The sequence below is a fragment of the Malaclemys terrapin genome, chromosome 2 (assembly GCF_027887155.1).
Source record: "Malaclemys terrapin pileata isolate rMalTer1 chromosome 2, rMalTer1.hap1, whole genome shotgun sequence".
NCBI classification, from domain to species: domain Eukaryota; kingdom Metazoa; phylum Chordata; order Testudines; family Emydidae; genus Malaclemys; species Malaclemys terrapin.
The window spans coordinates 230,294,430-230,315,910 of NC_071506.1; the positions used below are offsets into that span (position 1 = coordinate 230,294,430).

Consider the following 21,481-nt stretch of genomic DNA (forward strand, 5'->3'; position numbering starts at 1 on the left):
CATCCGTATGCTACCAGCAACCATGGTACAAGTTTCTGCTTTAGAAAAGAACACCACTGTCACTGCCAGATTTATAAACTCTGAATACATTCAACGGAAGTCTGCTCTGAATGGGACCTGAATTTGGTTCAATCATGTCAGTTGAATTTGGTCTAGAACCTGTTTCCCCAGGTTGGTGTAAACAGAATTCCTCATGATACTGGAGGGAAAAAATGACAGGAAAGAGAAGATCTCCTCAGGTATGATTCTCTGAAAAGTTAGTTAGTTAAGCTGTACTACCCAGAAAGTTCCTCGGCATCTTTATCACCAGACAGCAAACTCCTGTCTTCCCTACTTCACTGATGAACTTTGGGTCCAACGTCAGATCTGAAGCTCAGTTTACCATCCCTTCCTGTCTCCCACTCACTTATGCATACTACAACCTGTAACAGAACTTGGGGTGCTCAAAATCCTGGAACATGGCAGATTGCTCTAAATGAGGGTTTGGGTCACAGAGGTTGCAGTGGGAAGGACCTGTCACAATGATGGTCATCCCAGTACCAGTGGCAGAAGCTCAAAATACTAATGCTGGTTCAGATACAGTGCTTGTGGTAAGAAACTCTATACTAATTATTCTCAATGGCTAGATTGGTGATAATTTTGGAGAAAGTTACTTGCCCATTCAGGGCCTGATCCAAAGCTCACTGACTTCATGTATCCCAGTGAGGATAACTGAAAGTTGTGACTGGAATATGCTACTGCTTTACAGAGGAGTGCTTAGGAACAAAAGAAGGTGAAAATCATGAATAGAACATAGGTGGAAGACCATAGCTACAGAAAAATAGTATTTCCTGACCATTGCTACAGTTGTCTCTTCAGTGCTCCGTAATTCTTCATAAAAGCCAACTTGTAAATGGTAACTACTGTATATATGGAAAGTTTTCTTAATCCTCTAATATGTTTATTGTTACAAATGCTTTGTTTTCATATTCAGTGCAGTAAAAATCTGGATGTATTTATTTTTCACCGAGTCTTCTTCAGAGTGAGCTATTATATTGACTGACCTAAGTTCTGCTCTCATGTCCAGTACAGCGGGGGGAAATTGGAGTAACTTCACTGAATTTAGTGAGTGATTCCGGGAGGGATATTCCCTTCAACCATGGTCCCAGATCCAGCCAGACGAGAACTCCTTCAGCACAAGGAACTGAGTAAAAGAGCCATCAAGTCTTAAAATGCCCCCTCCACAAACCCATGGTGCCATTGGCTAGAGGGGATGGGCCAGGAGTGGGAGGGATCAGGCTTATGAAAGACTTCATACAGTGATTATACGTAGTGTTACCCCTATAGGTAGTTTGGCTTGAGCTACACAACGTAGGTTATGTTGGACCCCCGCAGCAGTGCAGAATTGAGAGGATAAAAAGGTGGTTTAAAGCTACCTTAGCCTCCTTCCCCTTGGGCTATGTCTATCAAGCGCTGCACAAAACCTCACCGCATGCAGACACAGTATATAATGAGGACTTTGTCCCTATTATATGTACTACATGCACAAACACACTCAGAGGACATTTTCACAGAAATACACGCCAACAGATTCCAAGTCTGAAGATTTGCGGCTTCCCATGACCATTTTATTTTAGTGTTCTCCAGCTAACCTTCCTCGAGGTTGTGGTGAGCCACAAACAGGGTGGAGATCTGTTTGCTCTCCATAAACAATCTTCAAAGGGAGGTTCAATCATATTGCATTAAAAAATAAAAATTGTAGGAACTCAAAGAAAGAAAAGCAACCCTCCCAGCCATTCTGCTTAAAGGAAAACACACAATAACATTTTTACAGAAGAAACTAAACTCTGAAAACAAATTACATTTGTTTAGACTAAATATGAGAGAGAACTTTAACAACATTTCAGAACTAGTGGCTCGTTTATTGTTCTTTGGCATATAATTGTCCACGTAAATCACCTGATATTGATTCTGCTCCCTGCTTAGATGGCTGTAACTTTAGAAACAGAATAACGTAGAGTAAAGAATAAATCCCCTTATATGTGTAGGATGCCACATGATAGTGTTTTAAAAAATAATATCCCAGTTGTGAAATACTCACAAACAGTGCCAAAAAAAAAAAAAAAAAACCCACAAGAGGCCCAAAATGTGGATAATATTCACCAACAGTTTCAAAAGTAATGTCTGTGCTTACAACTTATAGCTCAAAAATCTAGCCCAAAGTCATGACAAAATCCCCTCACCATACACCCAGGACTACTTAAATAAGAGCTGAAGTTAACAGACATTTGAAGCAGATCCTGTATGGGCCAAATTCTGCTGTCACACTGATGTGCAAGGTAATGACTGTGGACTTACACTGGTGTAGCAGAATTAAGCTCTGTATGGAATGAATTCAGCTTATGAATAAGTATTCCCAATCCTTCATCAGAACTACAGCAAATATATGACATCACCAACTGATAGAACTAAAGGAGCAGAATTGGTGCAATTAATGAATGATGGTGTCTTAAGGTTGTCCAGCAAGTTAAGGGCTTTAGCATGTGTCTCTTTAAGGCATATCTGTCTGACAATCACATGAATGTGATAATGTGTTATTTACTGCTTTTGAGTCATGTAGCGATCATAGTGACTCTATGGTGCAGAACTGACTAAATTTGTGAGGTTCTCCCAACAGTTATGAAGCAATTCTCTAGGTGAGTGAAAGTACCATCACTAAGATTCATAGTATTCATGCAGCCAACCGACTTCTCCTCCTTGCTGGAGGTGGAGTCCATGGCTCCTCCCTATAGGAACTAGGGGATGTTAAAGTGCTGAACATAACCCGTGCCTCTAAAGATGATGGGGAAGGCAGGTTTCCAACAACTTACCAGGTGCTTCACATCCTTTAAAAAAAAACAACAACAACATTTTGGAGTCTCAGGCCTTTTGATTTAGAGCTGTTAGGCAGGAGAGATGATGAGGTAATTGGCCTGTGGTGAACAAGCAGGAAGAGGGAGAGAGACCACTCGTCCCACACAAAAGCTACTATTTATTTTTATAGTTTTAGGTCTACAGTACTTTCTGCAACTTAGTCTAAGAAGCTGCTACTAGCATTCAGGGGGGAATGAACCCTAGACCGTCCGCACTTAAAAGCAGATGTCTCTGCCATCTAAGCTACAGGAGCATCTCTATTAGCTTGCAGAAGTAGCATAGTCTCATCTTCAGTTACCCAGCCATTAGAGGGGTACAAGAAATGCTGAAACAGTAGGTTACACTAGAATGAGAAGCAAGGGAGACAGTTTAAGGGGAGGGCTGCTTCCATGCAAATCCCTTTCTGCAGCAAGTCATGAGGCTCAGAATAAATTGGTTCAGGAGACACTGGTTTGAGCAACAATAGGGGACTTACATAACCTGTATTACCACATAATGGAGGGCCAGGACTTGAAACAGGGTGTGACTGCATAACAGTCTGGTATGCAACATGAAATATGTCTAGTTCAGATTACTAAGTCAAAAAGAATTATTTAACTTGCTTTTAGTATGAAAAATCAGGCTAGCTAGTAGATGGATTAGAGATACATTTTAAAACACAGGCATACCACACAGACTAGGGCCGGCTCCAGGCACCAGCTGAGCAAGCTGGTGCTTGGGGCGGCAGATTGTTGGAGGCGGCATTCTGCCCAATCCTAGGGTGGCACGGCCGCTCTGTGTGTGTGTGTGTGTGTGTGTGTGTGTGTGTGGTGGTGGTCCGCTCTGGCCGCCCTGTAGGGGACGGCGGTGCGGAGAACCAGAGCGCCCTGCAGGGCAGTCCTCTTCCTTCCCTCCCCGCCGACTGGAGCGGAGCCCTCGCAGTAGGCAGCAGGAGGTGGCGCAGCGGGAGGGGCCGCATGGCAGCGCCCCTGCTGTAGCCCTGGCCGCCCCCTTCTCTCTCTCTCTCTCCCACACGCTCCCCCTCCCCCCCCAGCCTGTCCCCCTGCACCCGGGTGTTTGTGTTTTTGTTTGTTTGTTTGTTTTTTGCTTTGGGCGGCCAAAAAGCCAGAGCCGGCCCTGACACAGACCATTAAATACAAGTGAACATATACTGTAATTTCTAAATAAATTAAATATTGAATGTGAGAACAGTGTAATACACTGATGGCCAGATTTTTGAAAAGTCAGGCATATAAGACCATGTACAAAGATGTACGCAAAGACAATTCCATATCTATTTATACAGTTACCACAACTGCATAGGCAAACCATCGTACAAGTGCCTGACTTGCATATGCAGTTATGGTACTTGTGCATGCAAATTAGTAGTTCAAATGTAGGCACTTTATTTTCAAATGGTCTAGAGTTAAAGGAGTTTTGAAAATCAGGCCCTGAATATCTGTCACTTGTTTACTATGCCCACATGTCCTCAGGAAGGTCCCTTGTTTCCAGTTTAAAAAAAAAAAAAAAACACAGCAGGGACTCCCCGGATATGCCCGACAGCACAACCACATCTCTGACCTATTGCTCGCAGATATGTCAACTCTTGACTTGATTAATGTAAGCCTTTCCTGCCTGGCCTCTCTGCCTCTCCTCTTTCCCACCACCTATTCTTTCCAATATGACGCTGAAAGGGAATCATCTCTGCTGTCTCCCTCCCCAAGCTCCAGTTGCATCACCTCTCTCCTTGAATCACTTCATTGGTTTCATTTTACTGAATCAAGCTCAAGCTCCACATCATTACACCACAACAAAGTTATGCAGATTACAATCGCATATTATTTTGTTTTATACAGGACTCCTGTCTGCTTGCGCACTTTCACCCACACACAGTTGCTAGATCAATGTCTAGGTATATTTACACACCTATGCACACTTGTCAGCACAGTACCTCTATAATGTTCTATTTGCAATGACATGGTTTAACAGTGCATCAATGTGTGTTTCTAGGTAAATGGAAAACACCTGTTAATATTGTGGGAAGTGGTGTCAGCCTGTAACTTAAACTGACTACAAAGCTACTAACGGTTGTCCTCAATCACACTTAACTCGTTCAGCTCTGAAAAAATGTAAAATAAAAAGGCTTTCCACATATAGTCGTTTCTTAAATCAAGGAATTCACTTTGATTAAAGATGCTTCATGGAACTGACACTGTGAAAGTTTGCTTTCTTTATTCTCGGTCATGAAAGATATAGCTCCAAAAGGCTCAGGTATGTATTACAAGTGGTTTTCCAGTCTTAAATATTACTTAATAGCATTTACCATCTATGGCCTTAATTTAAGAAAGCACCCATTCAGGATAGCACTGAAGCATGTGCTTAGATCCCACTGAAGCCAATGGAACTTAAGCACATGCTTAAGTGCTTTCCTGAACTGGGGCTTATGATGTTCAGCACCGTAAATGTCACTTTACCAAATTCTAGGATTTACCACACAGATTTCTGTTAAAGTTTGTGTTACATATATTTCATATAACTTCTAAATTACTAAAGGCGTTTTATAAAGTTAGCCCTTATCAGGCTACTTGTGTGATGACTTGCAATGCAGTCATGCTTAGTTTTGCTTCTATAATTCCATCTTTTAAAAAGAAAAACTGAAACCTGCACCCATCAAAACATGTCAGACAAGAACTAAATGCATTATGATGGAACAGTTATACATAGGACTTTTCTAGCTGCCCCACACTAACAGCCAAGTCTGAAATAACACAATGATACATGTTTTAAGTTTCTGCTAACAAAGCTTATTTCTGACCAGGAAGCTGGAGTATTCTTTTTTTGTACATTAATCCTCCAAAAGTGACCATTCTTCTTCTTCACCAAGGCCAAAATGTCATCTTTTTTGTAAAACAAAAAATCAAAGCCAAATGGTAAAAATGCAAAGTTTTGGTTAAACAAACAGTCAGTATTTCAGTGGTTTTATCTGCAGCCTCCAGAGCAGCTAAACAAAGCCAAGATATTGTCCATCTCTTTGACAGACAAAGAGCCTCAGAGGTCCAGAATGACATGCCCGAGGCTGGCACGTGATTGGAGTAATTAAATTAAATAGCAGGAAACATGTTTTCCATATGCCATTGCCTGGCCACACACAAACTGTAACAGTAAATCTTTTATATAACAACGGTTGGGGGGGTGGGAAAGTGTAACCATTTTAGAAGTGCTCACAAAAATAATGTTAAAGTGAGAATAGCAGCATGTTCTGCAAGTTCCCTGTCTTTGGTCATTGTCCTCAAATGTTAAGTCAGTTATTTATTTTTAAAGGCGCAGCTCAAACTGCTAAGAGTATGTGAAAATTCAGGAATGTTCATTAAGATTTAAGCTGAAAAACGGTTAAAGAAAAAAGAAATCACCATACTAAAGTCAAGGAAAATTTCAGGTATCGCCTGAAATCAAAGTTCTAACACATTTCTGACAGCATTTTATCCTAATCCAGAGCTCAACAAATACTTCAGAACTGAAAGATACTTTTCATACTTTTAGTAATGATGTGAACTTAAATTTTGTATTTTATGACAACTTTTCTGAAGGATACAGCACATTTATCTACATCCTCATATATCCAAATGAATTGCACTTGGGTGGAATTTGTCACTCTTGGTTTTGGTTGGCACTGTTATTAGCACCATCTAGAATGCTAGTTTGGAACTAATATCTAGGACTAGGTTTTTAATAGATGAGGATGTCAGGTTAGATCACTGGTACAGTTTTTTGCATCACAGGACCAAGACTGAAAATGTGAATGGAAGGAACTATTAATGAATGATTGTCACTTTGGTTTAAATGTCTAGTCATCTCCTAGAAATCTCAGTGACTGATGGTAGACCATTTCCCATATATGATATTCTCCAAATTGTAAAGTGTTTTTAACATAAAGAGGATTAAAAATCTGGGAAAATTCTACTTGGCATATCAGAAAGAAAAATGTGCCCAATATCTTCTTGGTTAAGTATTCATTGTGTATTTTTGCTAATATTTTAAACCTACATGTGTTTTTGTAGCAGTTGGTCATAGCCTCAGCAGATATTTGAAGAGGTTTAGATTTCAGGACGGGCACTGTATTAAAGTGTTAGACTTAATAATTGATAATGATATAATGAAATCAGGGTACAGTCTTCCAGCTGGAAAAATAAGTGTAAATTTGTATTTCATAAATGGTATAACAGAGATGACAGGAGGTTGATACTCTTGGCTCTGCCTCTGGTTATTATAATATGCACTCAAATTGTTAAATTGAGATTTAGATATAACAAATATAGAGACTAGAACAGAGGATAGGTTTTTTCTCTACTTCTTTAATCCTGTGCTTACTGATTTATAATCTCAGTTACTAGACCAGGAAAATTCTTGTTTAACAATAAATCTAACATCATTGAAGGGGTCACAAAGAATAGAAATGCAACAATCAATTTGGGTGTCATGGTAGGTAGCCATAAATAGTATAGTTGGTAGAAATTTTTTGAATTTAAACTTTTTAAAACAAAATTTCTTGAGCTTCATGAACTGACTCCCTAAAAAAATTCAGTGAAAATCTGTGTTTTATTTATACAACCTGCTATAGAGCTGGTCCAAATTATAATATTTTTGGGGGGAAACAGAAAAAATACAAAAATAAAAATCATAAAATTGTACTTTTTTTAAAAACCAGCCGTGATAAATAGTTCTCTAAACTATTACATATAGTAGGTAAAACTCAGGATCTTCAGTCTTTATCTATTCCAGAACTTCCCATTGAAGCAGTGAGGTTATGAGGAAGGGGCAGAGGTAGGTACAAAGGGACAAAACCTGCCATCCACTTGGACAAGAGGGGATGCAGACCGGGCTAGAAGGGGTGGAGGGTGCTGCTCCTGTGCCATCTTCCTCTGTCCCATCCCTTACTTCACACACAATTTCCTAAGGGAGTGCAACATGAGAATTTTCCTGAAGAACTTATGGGTGGGCTTGGAGATGGCAGCAGGTGCTGTTGTCCTCCGTTTACCTTCCCACAGAAGTCATAATTATCCATTCAGGTACCTGGTACCTAAATTAATGCTGCGTGAAGCAGCAATAACTAGGATTCTATGCTTGTAACCCTTCTACAGTGGGTTTCCTTTGTGCAACAGCACATGCCTTCCAATGACCATGCAGCCAGGAGACAGAAGGCTCAAGGAACACTGGGTGGGTCTGATACAACTGGGGACTTGTGAGGATATATGAACTGTTCCACTAAAACCATAGCAGGAAGCCAGGAAGGAGTGGGCTGAGGAAGTTTCTAGGCAGAAGCTCTTCAATGAAGCAGAGGGAAACACATAATCGCTTTAGGGATAAGATTGTTCTCTTTATTCTGATAAAGTTCACGGTTAGAAAGCAAATTTTCCTGTAAGTATTGTGCTCTTTATCACCATAACTCTAAGGAACTCCATGCTGCTTTCTCTGAGGAACACTAAGCCAGTTCCACAGTGAACTCCCACAATTGCCCAAAGGGACAGTTTGAAGAACATTTTGTGGAGTTTCCTTGCTGTTTTATCTCCCGCCTGTAGGTAACTGTGCAGGAGAGTGCAATTTAGTACTGCAGCCAATATTTTAAAAAGAAGTTCTCTCAAAACTTTCTCCCTTGGTCTGTGATATTCTCTATGGTTTTCCCTCTCAAAATATTATCAATCCTTTGGCCTGAGCACACTCTTCCAGTTCCCAATTCAAATAATCCATCCCTATTCCCCTGGCCAAAAACGTCTTTGACACACCACCAGGGCCAGTTCCAGGCACCCGCTTGGCAAGGAGGTGCTTGGGGCGGCCACTCCGGAGAGGGATGGCCAGTCCAGCTATTCGGCGGCAATTCGACGGACGGTCCCTCACTCTGGCTCGGAGCAAAGGAGCTTCCGCCGAATTGCCGTCGCAGATCGCGATTGCGGCTTTTTTTTTTTTCTTTTTTTTTTTTTTGGCTGCTTGGGGCGGCCAAAACCCTGGAGCCGGACCTGCCCACCACATTTCCCCCAAAAGCTCCTCCAGAAGACTCCCCTACCTGACAGCTGTTCCTCACAGCAGCAGCAGTTGTGGAAGGTGGTTGTCTTGTGACCTCTCTTTGTAGCAATGGTGGAAGATGGGTTGTACTATGGCCTCTGGCTGTGGTGTGCATGGTCGGATGGGGAGTGGGTCTTCTCCGATGGCGGGCTGGGTAGCTAGCTTGGGAGTGAACACCTGCTGATTGATAAGCTACCAAAAAAAATCTCCAGGCACACCTGTCATCTGCTAGTGTCTTGAATCCCTCTCAGATAGGTGTCAGGCCCCAACACTTGTTCTGGTGGATGGCCTTCTCCTTGCATAGATATGTGAAGTACAGCTGTAGTCATACTTCTTGACCCCTCTGAAGCATTTGATGCTGTTGATTAACAAAAACTCCTGTTCCTCCTGCAAAATGGCTTGTGTCCTTCATCTCAGACTGAGTCCAGAGTTCTTACCTGCAAGTCCTACAAAGTTCAGTCTCTCATCCATCTTATTCAACATCTATACCAAAATATTGCTGCAGTGGGTGAGACAACATGGGTTGAAGTATCAACAGTACATTGATATCAACTACCTCTACAAGTACATCTGATGTTAAGAACACAGACACCCAGATTTCTCAATCCCCAGTTGAAATCAGCACCTGGATTAAGAGCAGCTGGCTAGAGCTGAACCCAGTAAAAGTTGAGGGGCTATGGCCAGGAAGACAGAAGGGCTTCAAAGAACTTGCCTCCTCTGTAATATGGCCCTCTATTGATGGCACCTGTCCTGCTAAATTGGTGCACAGCCTTGTCCAGTGACACTGGATGCCCATATAGCCAAGGAAGTAAGAAAAAGAATCAAATACCTATTTCCATCTGTGACTGGCCAGAAGATTTCACCTCATCCTATTAGATTCAGACCTTGCTACAGTGATCCACCTATCCATGACCTCTAGGATTGATTATTGCAATTCAAATCTAGGATTGAAACCATAAATTCTGAAATCATCCACATATGAACAAAATGCAGCAATCTGTCTGATTAGCAACACAAGATGTATGAATGCGTCATCCCATTGCTCTGGCATCCCATAGAAAAAAGTCCAGTTCAAGCTCTTTGTTCTGATACTGAAAGTCCTTTGCGAACTGGACCTAGCTACCTGAGCAATTGTGCTTTCCCCAGGACAATGACCTGCTATACAGCTACGTTCCACTGGAACAGTGAAACTGCCAGTCAACAGGGGGAAGTTTGAGAGTGCAGGAGACAGAACTTTCATTGGAGCAGCCTCTAGACTGTGGAATTCACTGCCAGATGAGATGAGAATGAGCACTGGCCTCAGTGCATTGAGAGCAAGATACAAAACTTACTTCTTTGACTAAAGTTTCTCGTACAACTCTCCTCCCCCATCTCTCTAAAGTGAAATAACTAATCTAACAAAGTTATTTCTTTGAAAGGTTGGAGTAAAAGAGACATCATTATTTCTAAACATGCAAGCGGACTCGCATACTATAAGGGTGGGAGACCATATGAGCACATAACTAGAGAGATCATGAGCAGCAACTGGCGCAGTCCCAGAGAGGGCTGAAAGTTACAAGATGCAGAGTCCTTTTGGGCAGGCTGCAAAACAATATTTTCCTGCCTTTAAATTAAAATGTAACTGATTCCAGTCCACCTTCATCACACACCCAGAGGATGATTCTGTGGGATCTCTCTCAAATTTAACAAGTTTATTTTACATAAAGAGTGTGGTGGTGTAGCATGCAGTATTCACCATCTCCTTCTGCTGCGGAAATGGTGTTCCACTGCTCTTCCTTTCAATCCTAATACTTGGTTTGCATTGGTTTTCAAGGCTCTCTGTGCAAAGAAAATAGCTAGAACTATTTTAAAAAAAAGACTATAAGGAAAACTTAGTGTCCTTCACAGGGCACAAAGGACATTTCTGTTAGCAAAGGGTTTGTGCAAGTTGTTATAGTCCAAATTGCTTGCCTTAAGGCAGAGGTGGGCAAACCATAGCCTGGGGGCCACATCCGGCCCTTCAGACATTTTAATACAGCCCTCGAGCTCCAGCCGGAGAATGGAGTCAGGGGCTTGCCCCGCTCCACGCATGCCGGGGCTCCGCTCGGCTCCCGGAAGCAGCAGCATGTCCTCCCTCTGCCTCCTATGCTTAGGGGTGGCCAGGGGGGCTCCACACACTGCCCCCGTAGCTCCCATTAGTTGGATGCGGATGGGCTGGAAAGGTGAGCAGAACCGCCTGGCCATGCCTCCGCATAGGAGCTGGAGGGAAGACATGCCGCTGCTTCTGGGAACTGCCTGCGGTAAGTGTCGCCCGGAGCCTGCTTCCCTGACCCCCTCCTCTGCCCCTGCCCCTGCCCCAGCCCTGAGCCCTCTCCCGCCCTCTGAACCCCTCGGTCCCAGCCCGGAGCACCTTTCTGCACTTCCAACCCCTCATCCCCAGCCCCACCCCAGAGCCTACACCCCCAGTCGAAGCCCTCACCTCCTCCTGCACCCCAACCCCAATTTCATGAGCATTCATGGCCCGCCATACAATTTCCATATCCAGATGAGGCCCTCGGGCCAAAAAGTTTGCCACCCCTGCCTTAAGGGCATACAATGCAAATTCTTCCCTAGAAATGAATAGATTTGAACTACTTGATGAAGTGAAATGTACATGGAATGAGCAAGGTGGTGATGAATAGAGATCATATTTAGTGTTATTTTCTTCTATCAAAAATACAAAAGAAATTGTATTGAAGATATAAGCGTATGGTCAGGAATTCAGCACATTTAAAAATATCCATAAGACAATCCATCCACAGGAGATAAAACTTGAGCATTTTTCCATTTTATGAGACCAAAGGAAACTATCCAGATAAGAGAGTAGAAGAACTATAAGAGAATGTTAGATAAAATTCTAGAAGACCAAAAGTAACCATCTGGAACAAAAGAGGAGGTTTAGTGGGATTGCTGTTGGGATAGGGAATCTTTCTTGTCTAAACCACTGTTTCAGCCATGGATCAAGCCTGATAGTATCCAAAAGATGGTCCTGCTGGCTGCTGTTTGGTGGCGTCTGTGAAATGAGTTGGCAGAATCAGCCTGGTTGCTATGAGATGGGTGGCCAGATAACATTAATTGTGCTGCTGAGTTCTTTATTTAACTGGCAACCTTACAGGCATTCTCAGCAGAGGAGGGGCTAGGTAAAGACTGAACAGGCCTGAAGAGGCCCTAGAAGAGGTCCATCCTAGCTAGGTCTGAGGTTTATTGCAGATCAGTGTGAGGAAGCTCACCCTTTCAGCTTTGCTCAGAGTCTGACGGAATCTCATCCTGAAAACACACATTTTAAATGATAACATTAAGAATAAAAGAACAAGCACTGGGAATCACTGCTGTGCACAAGTTGTCACTTCAGGAGACTGACAATGGCCCAACTGTGCTGTCAGATGTGTAACCAAAACATCCCCGCTCTAGCTCCCCCTCATGGTGCAGGGGGGGTTCTGAAGACATGCTTGGAATGCCCTACAGTCCTCCAATCCCTGGACGCATAATGGGCCCTAGGGGCCATTACCAGCTTACAATCTTCAGAGCAGCTTTGAGCTGCTCTAAGTAGCAGCTGAGGCTGAACTGCTCCCAGGATTGACGGGACGAAAGATTAGTGTAATGCCAGCCTCCTCGCTTCCTGGAGCTTGTGTGACGGAGACTTAAGGAGCTGGCCTAGAAAGAAGAGTAAGCTCCAGTGCTGAAGGTATTGAGTTGAGCTGGTATGCACTGGAGTTTTGTACCTACACTCTTCTGGTGACACAACATTTTCTCTAGAATTCTAAATACATTCAGAAACAGAATTAGGCCTCCATCCCTTCTTGTTGTGACAATTATTATTCTGAACATGAACAGCATGGTCTCTAAGGCCAAAATGCTGTTCCTTGCAAAAGGCATAGATGGCTCTAAATGGACTCAAATAAGTATGGTTACACTGTGCAAGTGGAGACTATGGAAGGGGACCTTTCTTGCAGGGCTTTTTGGTGGTGTGGCTGGGGAATGATGAGGAGATTCAGTGCAAAGTGGATTCACGGGGTTAAAACAACTGGCCTGGGACTGGGAGCCTGTGAAGAGTTGCTATGCGCCAAGCCAGTCACTTGGTTGTGGAAGATTGTTCCTCAGCCCTTCGCAGAGCCTCTGTGAAAAGCTCTTTATTCACATTCCATGTGGGGTAAATGAGCATTTGGTCTTAGGAGTTGTGGACTGCCCCCCTTTGAATGTTGTTAGTGTGTTGACTCTGAAGCCCAGTAACAACACTTTAAAATCTTAGCATTGTTAACTGTCTGCACACGTCATTGTGACAGGCATATCTACCTGCTCTGATTTATGGCTAGAGTTTGCCATTATAGGTGGTGCTTGGTTCCACACTCTTCCCATCCCTCTTAAGTATTGTGTTTTTAGAAATATAAGAACCATTCAATTTTGTGATATAGAACCGAAATAGATGCAGCTCTTAAGAATTGAAGTATACCATAAATGCCAGAAAATAGGTCTAAAAATAAATATATGCTCTATAAACATATGGCATAAAGATAGAGTGGCACAGGTAGGAACACTGTAGAGCTATTGGGGAAAATGCAGACCAGTATACTCTGTCAGATCTATTTAGATCTGACAGAGTTAGAATAAAAAACAAAATAAAAATCAAGTTGGGCTGAATTATACTGAAGATGAAAGGCACAAGGGACAAGTTCCATCAAATACACTGATGCAAGCCTATTACAATCAATGGGATTGTACCAGAATAAATGAGAGGATAATTTTATCCATGGTGAACTTCTCTTTTGCCTGAGGAGGACTTCAGTGTACAGTATAATGCTCAAAACTATGATCCTTCAGCGAGCAAATGAGGTACTGAAACAGCTCTGTCATACTGATGATGGAAATTGCATAAGGAAATCAGAAAATAAACAAATAAATGAAAAGCAAACAACATCCTTTAAATGGATAAGTAGGATAGGCTGCTACTCGGACAGAACATACTACAGCAAAGTTAATTTTCTAACTAATTCTGGCTGCAAATTGTGGAGAGTTCATAGTCTGGCGTTTTGGGACTAATGTCCATAATTTTTTTTTTTTACCTCAGAATGCCAGTGAAATAAAAACAGGGTACAGCTGGATTGCTCAGGATCGATACACAGAGTAAATCTTAGCAATCCTGAAGATGATATGGTAATGATGAAGGTGCATGAATGAATTTTTGAATGTGTCACTGCTCAGATTACTTCTGCTCAGAGATTCAACTTTTAATACTACTTTGTTAATACCAAACGGTGAACAGATATTAAAGGGACAATAACTTTAGCAGTGTATGGCTTAATAGAGTTTGTTTTCTCAGAGTACATAAGTTATATGAAGCAATTTTACTAATTTAGAAGTGATTGGTCACAAATTGCTACATATACAGGCTTTATTTTTGACAACAGGACTGCATAGGTGCCTATTGTTCTAAAGAAGAGACATCTTACCTCTTGAAAAAATTACGGTATTTATTTGACTTTTGTTTCATTGCAACTTGCTTGGAAACATGGCTAACAAAAATCTTTTAGCTACACTCAGAAAATGAATGCTGTAAAATAAGATCTTGGATTATAGATGGAAAATGTTTTAAACTGCTATTCTGACATGTTTATTAAAACAACAGGCCTCATTTCAAAAAAAATTGTCAGCAGTATTAACTATTTAAAGACTTCAATTTATATATACGTGATCGATATGGTAAGTTGTTACAGCAGTATGCTTAATGCTAATTAACCTGTTTAACTTTTGCAAATTAAGCCTTTTAGCATTATTCTTTTTAGCTACTAAGTATTTTGAGTATCACTCATATCAGGGAAAAGTAATGCTCATACAGTTAACTGTAACGAAAAACTGTATTTATGGAAATGTTTGTTTATTCATATCTATTTATTTTACCTGAAACCATTTATCTTAGTGCAAGAACCACTGGAAGTGAAAGAGTTAAGAACTTAACCATTGCAGAGTTAGAAAAGATGGATAATCATTCTGCCAGCCTACCTCTTCAATATCTGATTTTCTGGATCCTTTATTTGCCCTTCACACACTTTTTGTAGCAAAATTTCAGAGACTACTAACAATGAAAATAGTTATGTATATTGGAATATTTATCTTTGTAAAAGGTAAAGCGAAGTTAGGGTCCAACTCGGGAAAGCATCACCCGCCATTCAGCAAAGCACTTAAGCATATGCTTAACTTTAAGCATGTGCTTACAGTGCTTTTCCGAATCAGTGTTGAAAACCACCCTCTAATTAGTCTGAAGTTCTCTCTCCAGATTTGTATTAATAAAGAAACCTTGTTTTAACCAAGGTTTCAAGAGACATCCAAAACTTTTGTCAGTTTCAGATCAACAGATTTTAGGTTATATATGAATTTTGGAAATAGGAATGGAAATGATTTTCAAATAGCTCACACATTGGCTAATCAGGGGTCAGAAAATTTGGGTTTGTCTGCATTTTATTTGTTCTGTATGTTACCATTGATGATCACATGTCCAAGACAAATGCCATGATGGGAAAAATGAGCATGCATAGATATTATTTCCATTTGTTTTACAGTTTATAATGGCTGATGTAGGATCATATAACAGACCAAAATAGACTTTGTGTAATCATTGTAAAAATAGTGTAATAAAAAATCTTGCTCCTAAAAGCTTTAATGGATTTTTTTCAACAATGCATAGCCAGCAGATTTGGTTATACAAAAAACAGAGCACCAACTAAAATTTATCAACTTTACACAAAGCCAGATATATGAAAGGGGATCTCCTTTAAAAAAAAAAAAACTTTATTTGAGAAAGAAATAGACTTGTATCAGAAGGCAAGAAAGGGAACATACAAACAGAATATATTTACAACACAAAACAAGAGATCACCTCCAAAGGTGTAGATTATAATAAATACAGTAGATTTAAAATGTAAGAGACATTTATCAATTAGAAATATGGTTATTTAACCCAGTTTTCCTTTTCACTGGTTCCAGGTAGTTTCTTGATTCAATTCAGGGGCTATCAAATTTGAATAGAATTAAAGTCCACTGGCTTTACTGGGTAACTCTCCTGAATGACACTATAAAAATATCTTTTGTTTGTTACATGTCTTTGAAACGATATTGTACAAAAGTCTCCTCATTTGCAAGTTCCTCTGTAAATAAAATGTATTTTAAAAGATTCACTATCCCTTTTTGGTGAGGCTGAAATTAGGCTTGGTAGGAAATGAAATATATACAGAATGGGAAAATACATATTTCCATCTTTATATGCTTCATAATGTTGAATGTCTATGTTATTTTCCCCCTTTGTATTTAAGTGTGGAGGTGGGGGGGGATATATTTAAGCAAAAAACATATATTGTCAATTAGCAAGTCTTTCCTAGCAAAGCTGCTGATAATGTTTCAGGAGGCGTTTCTTTTACAGCAACTATTTAAGTCATTTAATTTGTTTGGAGACTTTTTAAGGAAAAGGATAATGTATCTTTAGAAGTTGCAACATTTTATAAGGGACTTTTATAATATTAGAGCAAACTGTAAACAACACATACTAATAACATATATTAGAATAATTTCTACATTTGGCAAAACAGCTATCTCTTTTGAAACAGGATACTGCACCTTAAAATACCTTAGCTTTAGAAATATAAATATTTTTAATAGAAAAAAACCTGACAGGACTCCAGGTCAGTTTTGGATTATCCATATTAAAGAGATCTTAATACAATGAATCTTTAACTAGCTTAACAAAAGTAAACCTATAAAACAAGGTAAACATATCAAAAGGGAATATGAAGGAAATGTTTCACTGGAAAGCTTCCTTAACAATTTCCCTACTCGCTTTGTTATTTTCTTTGACAATAAATCAATTCATAGAGTGCCCTTTAAAAACAGAGTAAAACACTATCCATCCCCCCATTCCTTCCCCCCACCCCCTTACATTCCTCAGTACATGAATCACTTGGACTTCCTGTTTCCATAAGGCATTTCCTGTTCACCCCCACAGAATCACTTTTCTGCAGGAGAACAGCAGGGACCTGACAAAGTACTGACTTAAATAAACAGTGCCTTCTATTGCATTCAGAGTTGTTCTGATTTTATAGGGAAAAAAGGACACCAGCGTTCTGAAAGTACAGTCTGTATAAGTGCATTTATCATTTAGCAATTTTTAAAATACTTTTTACCAATTTAAATGACCTTTTGCCACATTGGTGTCTTACACACACTGTCATTAATTTAGCATTTCAGTGAGACCCTAATGGTAAAGGCTATACAATATTATATGATTAGTCTTCATTAAAAAATATTGACTATCAGATGATAGTTCTGTTTTGTTTTTCTACAATTACACATATACCCTAATATCTGATTGGAACACAATGTTGCATATCATTCCTTGCCGATATTTGAATCTGCTTCATTTGATCATGCCTTTGTAGACAACATAATCAAATAGGGAAAAATGCACTAAGAAGTGCAAAAGGAAAAAAAACTTTTAAATAGTGCCTTGCCTTGTATGTTTACATCCACTTTGCACTCCCAATATCTCCATAATCATACTCTATACACAAACCTAGGACCCCTGGTATTGCAACCAGTATCTGCCTAATGGAGAAAACATACCTACTCTTAACAGTGTTCAAGACTACAGTATGATACATTATATACATATAGGTGAAAGGAAAAAGTCAAGACATCAGAAGAATTCAGAAACAGAGAAAGAATGTTTCATTGATCAGTTCTGGAAATGGACTCCACAACTACTGATCTCAACAAATTAGTTAAACAACGGTGAGTTCTATTTCCCTGGAACTAACTCATGTGATAGAGTCTAGAGCGAAAACAAGTTCTATGTATTATGCACTGACTTATGTAGAATAATTGAGTGCAGCAGGTATTTTCTCAATTAGTGGCCTTTAAAAGGAGCGTCACTATGTTTTAAGAGTGCACGCAAATGCACCAACCTTTGTTAGATTCTCTGAACACTAAAATGAAATTAGCTAGATCCATGAATCAAAAGACAGTCAATCTCTTATTCAAGCCCTAAAAATGCATTTGATGTTCAAATAATAACTTTAATTACAAATCCTGGAGCTAAATCTTTGCCTATTACCTGTTGCATAAAAGCAGCCTGCTCCCCAGATTCCATTTGCTGGGTTTGATTATCGTCGTCAGTGTCCAGTGGCTCCTCTTTCACTTTCACAGCCCCCACATGCTGTCCTATTCTGTCATCCACACAAATGCTGCAGCTGTCATCCCTAATGCTGTTACCACTAGAGGGAGCTCTTTCTTCCTGCATAGCATGATCTCCATGAAGCTCTTCTTCAGCTTCTTCTAGATGATTGCCAGGCTGCTTTAGCTGTTCGATGGATTTAGAGAGCATCTGAAAAAGAGAGAGAGACACAGACAGACAAATTAAAGTTACTGCCAATATTTCTCCACAAATGCCACATGCTAAGGATTACTATATTTGTATTGACAAGTGAGTCAAAACTTTCCTGGAAAAACTAGTTAAACTTCTGCTGCAAAGTTGCATCATTATCGGAATGAAGAATGTAAGCTCCTCACTAACAAGATCCTACCTTCTTTCAATTTAGAAGATTGTACAAATATAGCATTTTATAGTAATATTAAATTTAATAATAATACATAATATAGCAACATAGTAAACAGATGTTTATAAATACTTACATCTAGAATTTTTTTTTAAATGATATTCTCCTTTAAAATACCTTAGCAGTCAAACGTAAATGTTTTTAATTCAAATGTATGACTTGAAGGTCAGTACATTTTACATAATATAGTTTGCGTGGAACTTCTAACAAGCTTAACATAATTAACGATACACAAAAATATAAAGAGGGGAGAATTAAGTAATTAAAAGCATTTTTCCAAATCTCCCCACTCATTTTGCATGTACAGCTTGTAAATACTGGAAGGCTGAAAAACAGGGATATTCAAAATTTCAGCAGCTTAAAGGTTAATATATTTTTCCTATCTAATTTAGTCTGCACCTGTGGAACTAAATTTTGTGGTAAACATTTCCCCATTTATCTTCTGCATAGCACAGAAACTTCTGCTTTTGTTAGATTCTGTGCTTTGCTGGGTTTCCCTCTTTCCTGTCATTGATGGAGCTATGCCAATTTACACCAGTGAAGGCTCTAAGGCCCTTATTTTAAGTGGCAGTTAGCTTTTAGCAGATCTTGTTGTTAAAATATTATCAGTATTGAAACCTGTTTACTGATGATAGAAAGAAAAGAGATCATGATTTACTAGAACTCAAATAAGTAGCCACATGGAAGCTGCCCTAATAATGAAAAGAAATTTTTATGTAGTGGCAAAAAGTAATTTGCAATTTGCAAAATGTGACACAGGCTAAATCTTGTGGAATCCTGGTACAGAACCCCAAAGTGAAGTGTCTATTAGAAGGGAAGGGGAGGTGGTGCAAGGTGATGTCTACCAGGACACAGAGAATCAATTAATTTCAAACAGTGAATAGCACTGGTCAGGATATAAACTTTGGCCCAGATCCACAAAGGTATTTAGGCACCCAAACCCCAGACTTAGATGCCTAAGTCCCAGTTTTAGGAACTCTTGTGATCCTCAAAAGGCTGTCTAACCCTAAATGTTCACTGTAAGAGTTCCCTTGGGGTCTCTGTTTCTGCCTCGGAGTATGCACATTGCTACCCCACTCAAGGCATCTGCCTATCTCCTGCCTAAGCATCAGTGTGATCCACAAAGTGGGGGGAAGATAGATGCTCTGCCCCCTATTGGGCCCAATCCAGTAGGTGTGCTCAGAGACCGCCTACTGGAAAAGGTCCCATTCAAAACTGGTGGGTGTGAAGTGGGGGATGCCCATTCAGTAACTTTCAATCCAGTGGTTAGAGCACTCACCTGGGATCTGGGCAGCCCAGGTTTAGTTCTTCCCTCTGCCTGCTGGGGAAAATAATTTGAATAGGGATCTCCCACCTTTCAGGTGAATACTCCAACCACTAAGCTATGGAATATTCTGATGTGGAGCCTCCCTCAATCTCTCATATTGAAGCTGTTCCACTGTGTACAAATAAGGGGTCATTGGAGCAGGGGGACTGGACCTCTGGTCTCCCCATTTCCAAGCTACAGAGTCTCTCTGGCCCAATCACTCTAATTAATTATCCCCAGGAGAGATTGAAGGGGCCCCACCATCAGACTATCTCATAGTTCAGTGGTTAGGGCACTCCCCTGAACAGGGAGACTCCTGTTCAAACCCTTTCTCTCCCTCTTGTAGAGAAATGAAAATTGAACCTGGGCCTCCCACATCCCAGGCGAGTGTTCTAACCACTGGGCTAAAATGTTTAAGGTGGACACCAGAACCACCAGCCCCATCACCTCCTCCAGCCATTTTGTGTGGAGTGAAGCTGGCCCCTAACTCTTTCTCACAAGAAATAACTTAGGCGTCTAAGCCACCTGGCTCCAAAAGGAGGAGTTCCTGGCTGTGGATCACAAGCAGAGATAGGTGCCTCCCAGCAGCTCAGACTTAGGTATCTATCTCCATGAGAGCGTCCCATTGGCTAGTTTAGGTGGCTCCTTGCTTAGCATGCTGGCTTTTGTGGAGAGCATTCTTAGGCACCTTTCTCTCCCCATTCATTGTAAAGGGAGCCTAAGTACTTAACTCAAGCTTTACGGATTGCTTTTTTGTTGCTGCAATTTTCCAGGTTCTGGACAGCTAGCTCTTGCAATGTTCACCGTCACAATGCCTAAGTGTCTTTGTGGACCCGGGCCTTCCTGTCTGTGCAGCTCACATGGAACTCCCTGTTGAAATTATAGCAAATCCTCACAGAGCACAGGTATCAGTGAAAACACTGCCAGCCATCTGCTCGCTTAAATGTCTGCTGCAGTGTAAGAGGACTTGTTGATGCAGGAAGGTGTGTTTTGCACTTTTTTGTGTGAGCTTCTGGAATGTGGTCCAGTAACTGCACCTCTCACTTGCTGGAAAAGATGCAACTGGGCCTGAACCTGCAAATGCCTAATCACAGAAATAGTCATTATTCATGCGAGCATATTGATGTGAAGTGAATAAGAATTTACAGAATCAAGCCCAAGATTTATGGATAGAGAATTCTTCTGTGGTAGCAGAGTCATGTCTTTGGGGAAAAATGTAGAATATTTTCAGATCTGCACTGGCTTGAATAGAGGTTGGCAGAAAATTTTCAGTGAAGAGTCCCTCTATTCTGGAACTTATTCTCCTTTTGGTGCAGCAGAGCCCAGATGTGATATTTATTTTCCAAAGGTTGTTTTTTTTTCCTCATAGGGGAGGCTTAATGTGGTATGAGTGGATTGGGAAGAGGAGATTTATGGTAGTTTGAGATATTTATCCAATAGCATTTTGTATAATGTTTAAAAATTTAATAAATAATGTGCAGGTCCCTAAAATTTGGGAGTAGTGGTTTTTATAAACGCAAAACATCCCTTTTAGGCTGTCGTCCACCTCCAGAATCATGGGCCGGTGTGAAAGAGAAGGCTTTATGATCCTCACTGATTGAGGCAAGGGCAGAATTAACACCCACTTTCA

The 21,481-nt window shown here is 40.5% G+C and overlaps 1 protein-coding gene across 1 annotated transcript in view; it reads right to left on the bottom strand.

The window, feature by feature from the left end:
* Positions 1 to 21,481, bottom strand: part of HDAC9 (histone deacetylase 9) — a 641,420-nt gene that overhangs the window by 204,924 nt on the left and 415,015 nt on the right. The window contains exon 13 of the mRNA XM_054020255.1: positions 18,044 to 18,313. Within this exon, the coding sequence (XP_053876230.1) occupies positions 18,044 to 18,313 (270 nt within the window). The remainder of the gene's footprint in view (positions 1 to 18,043; positions 18,314 to 21,481) is intronic.